This window comes from Ovis canadensis, chromosome 5, assembly GCF_042477335.2.
Source record: "Ovis canadensis isolate MfBH-ARS-UI-01 breed Bighorn chromosome 5, ARS-UI_OviCan_v2, whole genome shotgun sequence".
NCBI classification, from domain to species: domain Eukaryota; kingdom Metazoa; phylum Chordata; class Mammalia; order Artiodactyla; family Bovidae; genus Ovis; species Ovis canadensis.
In genome coordinates, this window is record NC_091249.1 from 16,993,347 (window position 1) to 17,006,546 (window position 13,200).

At 44.7% G+C, this 13,200-nt stretch overlaps 1 protein-coding gene across 41 annotated transcripts in view; it reads right to left on the minus strand.

The window, feature by feature from the left end:
• ZNF454 (zinc finger protein 454) overlaps nucleotides 1–13,200 on the minus strand; it is a 48,331-nt gene that overhangs the window by 13,379 nt on the left and 21,752 nt on the right. For 9 of the 41 annotated variants that reach the window (XM_069590481.1, XM_069590484.1, XM_069590488.1 and 6 more), the window contains 5 exons: nucleotides 12,665–12,740; nucleotides 6,832–6,993; nucleotides 6,332–6,430; nucleotides 4,232–4,358; nucleotides 3,744–3,833 (listed from right to left, as the gene is read on the minus strand). In XM_069590481.1, coding sequence (XP_069446582.1) covers nucleotides 3,744–3,833; nucleotides 4,232–4,358; nucleotides 6,332–6,364 — 250 coding nt within the window. In that variant the 5' untranslated portion in view covers nucleotides 6,365–6,430; nucleotides 6,832–6,993; nucleotides 12,665–12,740. Of the gene's footprint in view, nucleotides 1–3,743; nucleotides 3,834–4,231; nucleotides 4,359–6,331; nucleotides 6,431–6,819; nucleotides 6,994–7,344; nucleotides 7,703–7,903; nucleotides 8,372–8,864; nucleotides 10,014–12,280; nucleotides 12,741–13,200 lie in introns of those variants that run through there. The other 32 variants (XM_069590480.1, XM_069590487.1, XM_069590496.1 and 29 more) reach the window with 16 other exon arrangements.

A 13,200-nucleotide genomic window follows, 5' to 3' on the forward strand; every position in this document is an offset into this window, starting at 1 on the left:
ACACACGAAAACACCTAAGAAACTCCCAAACAAGGCCCAAATATTTAAGGAAGCATGTACAAGAATATTCAGGTCAGCAGTATTCAAAAAGCAGCAAAAAGTCTGGAAACAACCTACAGTCTGTCAACAAAACAGATTAAGGTATAGCCATTGAAGAAGTATCAAGTGCAGCTAAAAATGACTAAAGCTACACATCTCAACAAGGATTTTTAAAATGCAAGCTGTGAGAATTCCCTGGAGGTCCAGTGGTTAAGACTTTGAGCTTCCAATGCAGGTGGCTCGGGTTTGAGCCCTGGTAGGAGAACTAAGACCCCCATACCATATGGCTTGGCCAAAAAGTTTTTTTTTTTTTTTTTTTAAAGCAATCTGTGGAAAGGTAACTGTAGTACAATACATACATACATATCAAGCTTTAAAGCAGGCAAAGCTAAACAACATTGCTCAGAGCTATGGATAAATGTGGGCTTCCCAGGTGGCACCAGTGGTAAAGAATCCTCCTACCAATGCAGGAAACACAAGAAATGCAGGTTCGATCCCTGGGTCGAGTTTGATCTCCTGGAGCATGAAGTGGCAACCCGCTCCAGTATTCTTGCCTGGAGAATCCCATGGACAGAGGAGCCTGTCCAAAAACAGTCCATGGTTTTGCAAAGAGTTGGACACTGAAGTGACTTGGCATGCATGCATGGATGGATAAATGTGGCGAAGGGCATGAAGAGCCAGCGCTGGAGCTAGTGTAAAATTCAAGCTGGGGGCTCTCTGGTATGACAGGAGGAAGATTTGATGAGGAAGGACATATCAAACTTCACAGGTGTAGCTGTGTTCTGTTTCTTAAGCTGGACCATGGAGTGCGAGGGCTCTTTGCCTATTCTTCAGACTATTCAAAATACACCAGTATTTTTGGGCTTTCCTTGTGGCTCAGCTGGTAAAGAATCTGCCCACAGTGTGGGAGACCTGGGCTTGATCCCTGGATTGGGAAGATCCCCTGCAGAAGGGTAAGGCTACCCACTCCAGTGTTCTGGCCTGGAGAACTCCATGGGTAGCAAGGAGTTGGACACGACTGAGCAACTTTCACTTTCATGGAGTGTGGGGGCTGTTTACCTATTCTTCAGACTGTTTAAAATAGTACATATTCTGTTCTGTAGACAGGATTACAGTATCAAAATACATCTGTCTGAAGTTAAAAAAAAAAAGGAAATGACAATGCTAAGTGTTAAAATAAAATAATAGTATGAAAGAGAAATAAGAGCTAATTCTCTACAAAATGTCTCAACAAATTTTAGAGGAAAAAACGCAGATAAAAATGAGAAAGAGGACATAACATAAAATCCTAAAATTATAGAGGAAACCATGCACAGCTGTAAATGAATACATTTTATAGCTCAAGAAAAGGTAATTTAAAGCTAAAGGGCAAAATGTGCAATTGATATAACAAAAAGAAACAAAAGATATAAACAGATTAATAAATAAGGAAAAAATGTTAAAAGTTACTAGCAAACTACTTAAATTGAGGGATGAGGCAGTTTTCTTCAGGTTTACTGAGCGAACAATTTCTGTATAAGTAAAGCTATCTTGGAGAAGGGTGAAAAATGACAGTTTGAGCGTCATGCTGGTTTAACCCTCATCTTGCCCTGCATATGCTGAAATTAGTTAACCACACAGAAGCTTGTATTTTTTTAAGTAGAGTTAATCATCTTTGCCTTACAGGTTGTAAGGCTGAAATGGGGCAGCTAACACATCTCCAGAGATCACCCCGCAAGGTGCTGATCCACAGGAGCTCAAAAGTCAGCTCCCTGTGTGTACTAGCTCACAGCCCAGGGAAGAGAACAATTTTAAAGGAAAGCTACCAGAAGGACTTTTCCTTACTATGAAGAAAATTAAGTGTCTGTCTAAACCAAGAGTGACTGATGCAACAACAGAAAAGTTCTAGATCCTCTCCCTTGAAAAGCCACAGATAAACTTATTATCATTGTTCTATATGGTCTTTTAAGTCCTAGCCAGTAATTAAGACGTGAAACAGAACGAAGAAAATCTAAAACTAAAAATGACTCACTAAATAAGAATAAGAATTGGAGAGTGACATGAGGGGAATAAATATTTGGAAAGGACTACCACTTTCTTATAGTAGCAATTTGAAAAACAAAAGGAAAGAGGTTATATTAAAAAAGGAAAAATATAACTTTAACAGGAAGTTGAAGGAACTTTATTAGCGTCATTCTTTGGTGGTCCAGGGGTTGAGTCTCTGCCCTTCCGCTGCCGGGAGCCTGGGTTTGATCCCTGGTCAGGGAACTAAGATCCCACAAGCCTCATGGTGCAAAAAACAAACAAACCCCAAAACTATATTGGGAGATATAAAATAAGATTTCTTTCCGTGTCTGACTGGCTGACCACTAATCATCCTTCATGAATCAGCTCTTGGTTTGGGGTGTCGAGGAAATTCAGAAACAAGAGGTCCTGGAGCAGAGGTTTGTGAAATGCATCTGGGAAGGGCTGAATCATGATCCCCTGGATTTTCATGTCATTACTCACACCTGACTCTAAAATCTCTTCCAGGTATAAGAGTCCTCTTCAGTTTCACAACTGCCCCACAGAAGTACAATAAAGAATTTGTGTCAATGATGAATAATGGAAGAATAAAAAGAATAAATGATGATATTATGCCAGAGTACTGGGACAGCGGATTCATTTCTTTTAATTCCCACCCCATCTTTTTTCGTTATAACACTGCTTGTATAATACAGAGTAAAATACTAAAAACGCCTTAGTTTGGCTGTAATAAACATACAAACTCAGCATACTACTGAAGCAAGTTAAAAGATTTTGATAACTGAGTTTTGGAGTTAAGACATTTAAATTCTGTAACAGATCTGATCCTAGACATTCTAGGTAGAGTTATTTACTGTAAGATACAAAGTCCTCCCTACTTCATTGGGTTTCTGTGAAAAATCAATAACAAAAGGTTTTTAAAAATATTTTGCAGTTGGCGAAATGCTGGCAGAAAGTGAAAATGGTGTAATGTCTTGGATAACGCAATAGCTCTCTAGAGTATTCACGGATTTGGGGAGAGGCACCCCTGTTCCTGCTCTGGAGCTGCCAAATCCAATGGGTTCCTCAAAACAAGTAACAGCCACTAAACTAGCATGTTCTCTGTATCCCTAAGCAACAAGTCTTTGCCCCTTACTAGGTGCCAAGCACTTTGCTGGGTCTGAGCAAAACAAAACATGCGATAAATCTGGCTGTGCTTGTATGGTACTTACAGCCCAGCGCAGCACCGGCAGAAGGTGAAGAACAATAAAATGCTGGGTGTAGGTACATGTGGATGAACAAACATGGAAGTGGTGGAAGAAATCTGCGCTGTTTGTCTGGAAGAGCTGCCTCAGTGGGCACACAGTGACCGGCCCTGAGGACCAGAAGCTCAGCTGTGTGTAACCCAGTGCTCTCCCTCCTCACTGGAGGAGTCTGAGCAGAGACTGCATGCTCGGGTGCTTAGGGAACAACAGGACACACAGCACAGTGCATGGCACAGAGCTGCCCATCTGTGCCAAACAGAGAAAGAAGAAAACTCACAGAAAGGACGGTCCAGAGAGGCAAAACTGCCACAAGAAAGGAGTGCCAAACGCACACGGGGACAAATGTGGCAACAAAGCATTTAGGTGGACGTGAAGGGAAAAGATACTGGTTTCTCAATCCACAGGCCCAGTGCACATGCTGAGTCGCCCAGTGCCTCCCACATGCAGGATGCTTACCAAGACAGAAGCCTCCCAAGGAGTCCTCTGGCATCCACTCTTCCCCTTTTCCCAACTGGGAGAACATATCTGGTTTGGGTCCTAAGAGTCCTGTTTTTGAGGGGGAAAAAAAAAGGGCCATATCTGTTCATACCAGAGATAAAATCACTGCAAGGATGAGACCTGGAACTTCCTGGAAAAGGTGACATGATAGGGGCCCAGGGCAGAGGAGAGTTCCCAGGAGGAGGAAAAGAAGATTCAGGGGTGACAAAGCCAATCTGTTCCTGTCCTTCTCCCTACTAGAAGGGAGGGAGGATTTGACTTCTAGTCGCCTTTGAGACAGCTGCACTTAGACTCCAAAGAGCCCTGTACCCAGGACACAAAGGAGAGGCACAGACATAACATCCTTAGAACAGCTCATTCCCAATCCAAACTGCTGTATGGAACCAGTTCAAGGATTCCAAAGAAACCTCCCATTTGAAGATGAGCCTCCAGAGGCTCCCACTTACCCAGGGACACCACGTTGCTGTAGTTCTCGAGCATGACATCCCTGTACAGGGCCCTCTGGGCAGGACTCAGCTGCGCCCACTCATCCTGGGTGAAAAGCACGGCCACATCCTTGAAGGTCACTGATTCCTGTAAGGGCAAACCCACCCCTGTTGACTGGGGGCTTCTCCCTTATGTGGCTCTCTGGGAAAGGCTTCAACCAGGAGCTGGCTGAGATCTGCGGGACTGTTAGCACAGAGGGAGCTGGTTTTCTGTGAGAAGGGAAGCATTTCCTCAGGGTCTCTAAGGGTCGAGCTTTTTTTCCCCACTCTGAAGAAAAAGACCTTGAGGAAAAGATACTCTTCCTCAGCACTGGGATTTCACAGTAGCTGTTCATTTTGTCCAAAGCATTTTGTCCCATCTCCATCAAACTGCTACAGCCCTACAGCGGCACCTGCAGTACCCCACCCCTATGACCAATCACACCCAGGTCTTGGCTTCAGTATTACGTCTTCAGCACCCCTCCTCAACTGTTCTCGTATCATCTGTGCAGGCTCATTCAAGCACTGCCTCACTTTACGGAGTTCTGGTTTACTTTCTATTTCCCTCACTGGACTGTTAACTCCAAGGAGCTATGGACCATTTCTACTTCTCCCTTGTCTTGCCGTCATGTCTTCTAGAACATGGCCCAGGTACCCAGCACCCACTATACGTGTGTTATTCAGCAATTCCTTTTTCTTCAGCTGTTCACCTGCTCACCCTCAACACACACATACCATTCCCATCAAACAGTCCTTCTGAACAATGTGACCTTATTCCCACTGATCACAACTCATCCCTTCTGTGGAAACTCTGGACAAGAGGCCAAGGGAGCTAGTGTGCACTGAGAAGGAAGAGTTACGTAGAGGCCCAGAGAAGAAAGTGAAGGGTCCAAGAGAAACGACTTACAGATTATTCCAGACCTTCCCTGCATAGCTGAGGTACAGCTGCATTTTTGCCTTGATTGGGGTGATACCCAGTATCCTTCCAATAAACGCCTGCTTTTGCTTAGTTTGAGTTAGGTTTCTGTTACCTGCACCCAGAGCCTTGCACAAAGTAGGCTGAACCAAGGAACACTTGTTTGACTGAATCCGTGAACCAATCCGTCAGGACTGTTGTTCACCTTTGTATCCCAGGCATGGAACATAATATTTGGCACATTTTACACCCCTAACATAGGTCTTTTGAAAGGCAACCAAAAGTATAGCAGCCTGTAAACCCAAGACAATTGTGTGACACCAACAATGAATTTGAGGAAAAGTCTAGGGAAGGGAAATATCACAGTGGACTGGCACCGTGAAGAAAGGTTTCAAAGGAAAACCAGTGCTTGAGATGGGCTCTAAAGGACAAGCTAGAAATCAACGAGAAGGGTGAACAGCCAATAAGCTGGGACTGGGTTGACACAGGACTTTCAATTAGCGGCTCAACTCTTCCAGTGATTTCTGCCACAGGTTCCTTCCCTGGGCAGGTTTACATGTGAGTGAATTAAACAAATTCACCAAATTCATCAGAATTTATACACTCAAATGAATGCTGTCTCCTTCAAAGTGGAGTCCGTATCTTTATTCTAAAAAAGCTTAGCACTGCTGAAAGTTTTTAAATAATTTGTTGAAATTGAAAACACGCCATTTGAAAGATTTCACTGGTAACCAACATTTCTCTGAAGTAAAAAGCCAAATACCATTGGAAAAATAAGTGTTCAGTAAATCCTACCTTCCTAAGAAAGCATTCCAATTTCACTCTTCTATCACTGTGTTAGGCATTGCCTTTACCACTTTAGACCCTTAATTTTAGTTGCTGGTGGAAAGAGGGCAGGTTTCCACTCTGGACCAATCTGGGCTTCATGTCCAGCTGTGTCATTTATATGACCTCTAGCAAGTTCCTCAGCTCTGACAACCATCAGAATGAACCCAGCAAGGGGGGCAGAAAGCATGGGAAAGGAAGCAAGTGGGTCAGGCTCCTGAGTGAGAGTGGACTGGGAGAAAAGCTTCTGGTCAGGGGAAAGAAACACGCCCACCCTCCTCAACCATTACATTCATCTAAGGCCATTTAGAGGGGGAAGCCCGCAGTGAACCCTCACTTACCTGGACCATGGTGGGCAGGCACCTGACTGCCATTCCTGCTTCTCTGATGAGCCTTTTTAGAGACAAGCAGAGTAGAAATCCTCAGGCTGGAAACACCTACTGTTCATGAGGAGAGGACTGGGTCAAAAGATATCACACAGCAGTCCAGAGGGGGGCTTTGAGTATTCACACCCTGGGAATCCTCCAATACCCCAAATAGTGAATTCTCAGTCCCTGTTTGCTCCCAATCCTCTCTCCTCTTCGGGGATATTTCTGCTGGCCTCCACTGTAAAGGGAATAGCTCTTCTTGCTGCTACTCCCACTATCCCCCATCAATTTCCACCTAGCAATCTGAGTCAAATTCTCAGTATCTTTCCTTCCGTATTTTAAATACTTTGACTTTTCCTTGAAAAAAGCATCCTCCAGCCCGATTCCACACTTTTTACACACCCTTTGGCCTTTTGCCCTTAAATTATGCTGAGGGATCTCAAGAAAAGTGTGACTCCTGCCTGGACACCTGCCTAATCCTGGGAGGGGAGTAGAGCAAGTAGGGAAGGAGGGTCGTCTTCTTTCTCCTCAAAACAGAAGCTAAGAAGGCTGCATCTTCACTGTCGAGACGTCTCTGGGGCTATGCTGTTCTCTAGCCTCAGGCCTCTCCTTCTCTGGGACCCGGTTTGGGTGACCTGGAGAGAAAAGGTGGGCGAGAAGTAGTGTACACGTGGGGGTCGGGTGGGGGTGTTGGGCGCAACGAATTTTAACCGTACAACCCACCCACCGGCCCTCTGCCTCTCAGCTAGGTCCCTTGGGGAGCTGCTGCAGTGGTTGCGCAGCTGCAGACCCGGCCTCAGCGAGTTCCAGATACAGGGAGCCGAACCACACGGGAGCATCTACCACCGAGCGTAAACGGGATCACCGGAGTTGGTTCCAAATCACAAGCCAGTGGCCCTGACCGTTATCTTTCTCCACATGCACCCGCGGATTCGGACCCTAAACCCGGGAGCCCACATTTGGCCTTTTTGTCTATGGAATCTAACCTTGGCCATACATCCAGGGAAGTTTGGGGCGTCAGATCAGCGCCCTTCAGAACGGACCACGACCCAGACCGACTCGGTTTTCAACCGCCCTTCCCACCAGGCTCCACCACCCGAAGGCTGCTCCCGCTCTCCTGATACGGCTTTGGCCACCGTGCCTAGTCACCGCTGGGCTGCCCTTCGAGGAGCCTCTGCCAGCGGTGAGATCCACACCGCCACACCGCAGGCAGAGCACAATGAGCTGGTCTGCAGTCGGGGTCGGAACTGCGCTTGCGCGTTGCCGAGGGCCCGGCTCCGCCGGATTCTCACAGGTCCAAGAGCGGCCGCGCTTCTGCTTCGCAGACTCCACTTCCCAGAAGGCGTATCGGCAGCAAGCGCCGGCCTCCGCGCTGGGCGGAGAAAGGGACGTTGCGCGCCTGCGCAGGTAGGCGCCCCCAGCCCCACTCCCCCCCCTGCCCGGGCTAGAGAGGTTCGGAGCAGAAACTACATTTCCCACATTTCCCGTGACACTGGTGGTCACGGTTCCCCAGGCAGGGAACCCCCCCAAGGCGCTGATCCTCACGTGCGGATTCGGTTCCGTTCTGGTCAGCATCAGGAAGATAGAGACCAGCCAAAAGTTGACAAAGGGATACGGGAGGTCCTGCCGGGGGAGCGGCGCCTGATCCGACGAGGAGAGCCGAACCGGGACGCGCCTCAAGTTCTCAGTAGGAGACACGTCGAAAAGGGGCGTTCCCGAGTGGAGGACCGCGCGATTACTAGAGAAGGCAGTGTGGCCGTGCTTCGGCCACGGGAACGCTACAGATGCCAACAGTGGGTCCTGGTGTTTGGGCCGGAGCGTGGCTCGGGCGATGAGTGGGACGCGGGAACCAGGTCGACGGAGGTGCGGGCAGATGAGTGAGGAGGCTGCTGTGGTAGTTCAGGACTCAGCGGGTGCTGGCTGGGACGAGTGGTGGCCACAGGACAGAGGGCATGGCGCGAGAAACGTCCACGAGGTAGAATAAATTTGGTTCTCCACGTCTTAGCAAGGAGCCTGGATGCCAAGGAGTTTGTATTGTACAATTGGGTGGTGTTTAGAGAGGTGGTATTTATTTCTGTGGACAGTGTCTTGCGGAGGCGGGCAAGGATGAGATAAAGTATAGAAAACTCCAACTGGAGATATTTAGTTGCCTTTGAATATGTATTTTCTGGGAGCTCGGAAGTAAACATGAAAGGGTTTTAAGTTTATGCCTGCCCCCGACCCCGCAAAAGAAAAAAAAATAATAATAATGGGACCTGAAATTTGTCAATTAGGGAACTGTTGGCCACATCTTAGAAAGAAGTGTTTACTTATGGCGTTCTGTTTTAGTTTTTATCGACGGTTTCATTCTGTAGATACCTTTGGAGTGTCTACTTGTGTCAGGCACTAACTAAGAACCAGAGAAATAGTGAAACCGTGGCATGCTGCAGTACATGGGGTAGCAGAGACACGACTGAGCGACTGAGCAACAGCACTGTTGCAGGGTGAATTCTACTAGAGGTAGTACTCAATAAACACAAAATATTTTATTAGGTAGTGATGACACTGAAAGACTGATGCTGAAGCCGAAGCTCCAATACTTTGGCCACCTGATGTGGAGAACTAACTCATTGGAATGATGCTGGGAAAGATTGAAGGCAGGAGAAGGGGACAACAGAGGATGAGACGGTTGGATGGCACCACCGACTCAATGGACATGAGTTTGAGCAAGCTCCAGGAGTTGGTGATGGACAGGGAAGGCTGGTGTGCTGCAGTCCTTGGGGTTGCAAAGAGTCGGTCACTACTGAGTGACTGAACTGAACTGATGACACACTTCGGCTGTTAGGTGGGAAAGTGGGGATTATTTTAAGTAGCATTTTGAGTTCTCTTTGAGGAGGTAACATTTGAGCAGAGATCTGAATGCAGTAGGAAGGAAAACATGTGAATATTGGGAAGAGAACAGAAATGCTTACCAGAGATAGAAGCGTGCTTGGTGAGTCTGCGGTTTAAGAAGGCCAGTATGACAGGAGAGGGCACAGTCAACAAGGGAGAGTAGGAGAGGAGATTAGAAGGGACTAGAGGGCTTGAAGGCCATGGTAAAAAGTTTGGCTTTATTCTATACATTATAGGAAACCATCAAAGGGGTTTGAGCAAAAGAGTGGTGTGGCTGAATACATTTTGACAGAATCAATGTTCTGCTTTGGGGAGAAAAGGCTGTGGTGGGGCTAGAGCTAATACAGGGAAAGCAGTTAGAAGGCTATTATAGCAGTGGGGTAATGGAAGGAAGAGAGAGCCTCCTACAATTATTAACCTTCCTACAAGGCATTTGCTTTGAGAGCCCAAGATAATTGAGCTAATTAAAGGCTCTGGATGCCATGCTAACAAGTTTGGATATTGTTCATATACATGAAAACGATAATATTTATTTAGCACTAAAAATGTGTTGGGCACTAAGCATTTTACATTAGTACTGAATGTCATCCAAAGCTATAAGGTCTGCACTGTTAACAAATACGAAAATTGAGATAGCAATACATTAAGTGTCTTGCCTAAGGTCTCATGTCTAGGGACCAGAAATCCTGCCCCTGCTGGGAAGAAAGGTGCAGAAGTTTCCTCTTTCCTTGTTGCCCAAGATAGCTGAGCACTGACATACGAGGACCCGAAGCTTCCAAAACTCCTGGAAAAGTGAAACCTTCATTTATCTGACCCATTTCTCCTGCTGCTCCCTCTGAAGGTTAATATTTTACCAATTTGGGGTTATCACATCCATCTTATAGGCATCAGTACAGTTTATTCTTCCCTCTCCTCCTCGTCCTCTGCCTCCCTTTGAGCCTTTAATTTTGCTACTTTTTCATTTTTCATCTATTTTCTGCCTCTCTGCTTCCTTCTTCCCTTCATTTCTATCTTTTGAGATCAGGTGGGGAACAAGAAAAACAAATATATGAAGGGAAAGGAAGAAGCTGGTGTAAGGGAGATAGATTGTTTAAAATCTAAGTTTCTGAGGTCATAATTAATTCAGTGTTTCATTCCCACTTAGTCCTTGCCTTTTCTTTTTTTTTTTAAAACTCCACAGAGGTCCTGTAGCCCATAGAGATCAAAATGATGTAGTTCTAAACACTCAAAAGAGTCCATGGGAAACCACTGCTATCCAGAAATATCTTCTGTACCCATTGTTTCTTGTTTGCCCCTCTCCCAGTGGAAAGTTTCCTTCCTCCTGTTGAAAAAGATCCCTGTGGCCTCTGCCTCTGTCCTAGATCTGATTTCCCCACTTTCAGCTGCACATTGCCTCCTCTCTGCACTTTCAGACTCTCCCATGCAGTGATAAACATGCTCAATTCTTCTGCCTTAAATCATACAAATGCTCCTGGCAGATTATTTGTTGGCTAAATCAACACCTTTCTCAATCCCCTCTTTGCTTACCTAAACTCCACTATAGAGGCTGGAAGAGCTAAATATTTTTTTCAGACTCCTTTGCTCCTAGCCTCCATGCAACATAGCAGCTATGGTCAATGAGATGTAATCAGAAGTCTGCTGAGGGCTTCTGGGAAAACCTTTTCTGATAAAAGGCACAGATGTTGCTGGTGCTACCCACCCCTTCTTCCTGCTTTGAATGCAGATATTTTACCTGAAGTATGGGAGCCCTCCTGTGACTTGATGAAAAAGTCATGACACTCAAGACCCTGAATTATTTTGCCTTTGAAACAATGCCAAGCACCTCCAGATTCGTTATGGGAGAAAAATAAATCCCTGTTTGCTTGCAAGTCATTGTTATTTGGGCTTTCTGTTATTTGTAGCCAAAAGCTTTCCCTCTCTCAACCACAGTCTCCTAGTTACCTTCCTAAATCTCTCCTTTGTCAATCAAGCTATTAAGTCCTTTTCAACCTTTAACTCACTCTTCAACCCACTAAAAGTTAGAGATTATAAAAAACCAAAGGCCATTTTCTATTTTTACCTTACGGTAGCATTTGAAAATCTATCTCTGTGCTAAAATTCTTTTACTTCTATGCCACCACCTTCTCCTGATTTTTCTGTGTGTGTGTGTGGTTTTTTTTTTTTGCCTGTTTTTTCTCCTCAGCTTCTACTAATTTGATATCTCCCACCTGGTGTGCTAAGTCATGTCTGACTCTTTATGACCCCATGGACTGTAGCCCACCAGGCTCCTCAGTCCACGGGGATTCTCCAGGCAAGAATACTGAAGTGGGTTGCCGTGCCCTCCTCCAGGGGATCTTTCCAACCCAGGGATCAAACTCAGGTCTCCCTCATTGCAGGCGGATTCTTTAACAGCAGAGCTACCAGCGAAGCTTCTTAGTTTAGCCTTCCACTTATTGCATTTAAAGACAGTACTCCCAGAATACCCTTTCATCACCACCTTTCTACTTATTCAACTGCCTATCAGTAATCTTCATTTGGATACCACTCACTCATAAAATGCCCCCAGACCAAACTCATCATTGCCCCACAAAGTCAGTCAACTTTTTGTGTTAATTATGGCAGCCATCCACCTAAATAAATCTGAGTGCTCACACTTAATTGATTACCACTATACCTAGACTCTGCCTTATCATTGCTTGAATTCTTCCTCTTCTCTCCCATCCCACTGCTAGTTTCTTAGTTTAGCCCTAGGAAAACAAAGACTATCTTTTTCAGTTTGACTTCCTAATCATATTTATCACCTATAAATGAAATTGCTTCAACTACTCTCATAACTATAGATCTATAAAATCTCTCCCTATGACTGTTTTGAATATTTTATGAGTTGTAAAGATTTTGTTAGTAACATCAGATTTTCATGTCTGTTAGTGTTTAGCTTCCTCTCCTTTCCACTTTGATAGCTGAGTACAATCCAAAGATGTGTTTGAATCCTATGTACTCTGACTATATTTGTTATATTGTTTTCTAAATAATTAGCTTATTAACAATAGTTTAATGACTGTTATTGGAGAATTAAAACAGCATGCTATTGTATTAAGATCTGTACAATTATTCTGTCATCCGGTAGCAACCAGCCAATATTTCAGAGGAGAAAATAAAAGGGTATAGAGGAGGACATGAAACAATCATAGAAGTTGGTGGAGGTACAAAATTTTGACTGAACAGATTCAGAGAAACCAGATTGTGGAATAGGAGCATCTAGATAACATATATAAGATGGTGAAAAATCAAGGATTTTCAGGCATTCATTATATTTATGGGATTGTAGCATTTTAGAGCTTATAGCAATCTTGGAGCCTTCTAAATCTAAAAATCCCTCATTTACCAAATAAGGACACTGGGACCTGGTGAAAGTAAGTGACCTGTCCAAGTTAGCAGCAGATCAGGACTACATACCAGGTCTTTGGGCTGTCCAGTTAAGCACTCTCACATTTTCTCTCCAGTGTGAAGTCTCTGATGTCCAAAGGAGAATCTGCAGTATAATACAATAGAACTTATCTTCAGCATGAATCCTCACTGCTTAGAACATTAGTTATTTAAACGTTCTGGTATAAAGTAAGTTTTACTTTCTGAATCAAGATTTCTCTCCACTTTTATGTGGTTTCTCTGCAGTGTCTGTATTTCCTGACATGGTATGTTATACTTCAACTAAAAAATTACTGGAATCATTACATTTATTAGGTTTCTATATTACATGACTTATCTGATTACCACTGAAGAGTTAATCATGATGAAGGGTCCCATGTTTTCCTCACGTATGAGTTCTCTGATGCCGTGTAAGATTTGTACTCCGACTGAAGGCTTTTCCACATTCATTACACTGATAGGGTTTCTCTCCTGTATGAGTTCTCTGGTGCACTATAAGGGATGAATTCTTAATGAAGGCTTTTCCACACTGATCGCATTCATAGGGCTTCTCACCAGTATGAATT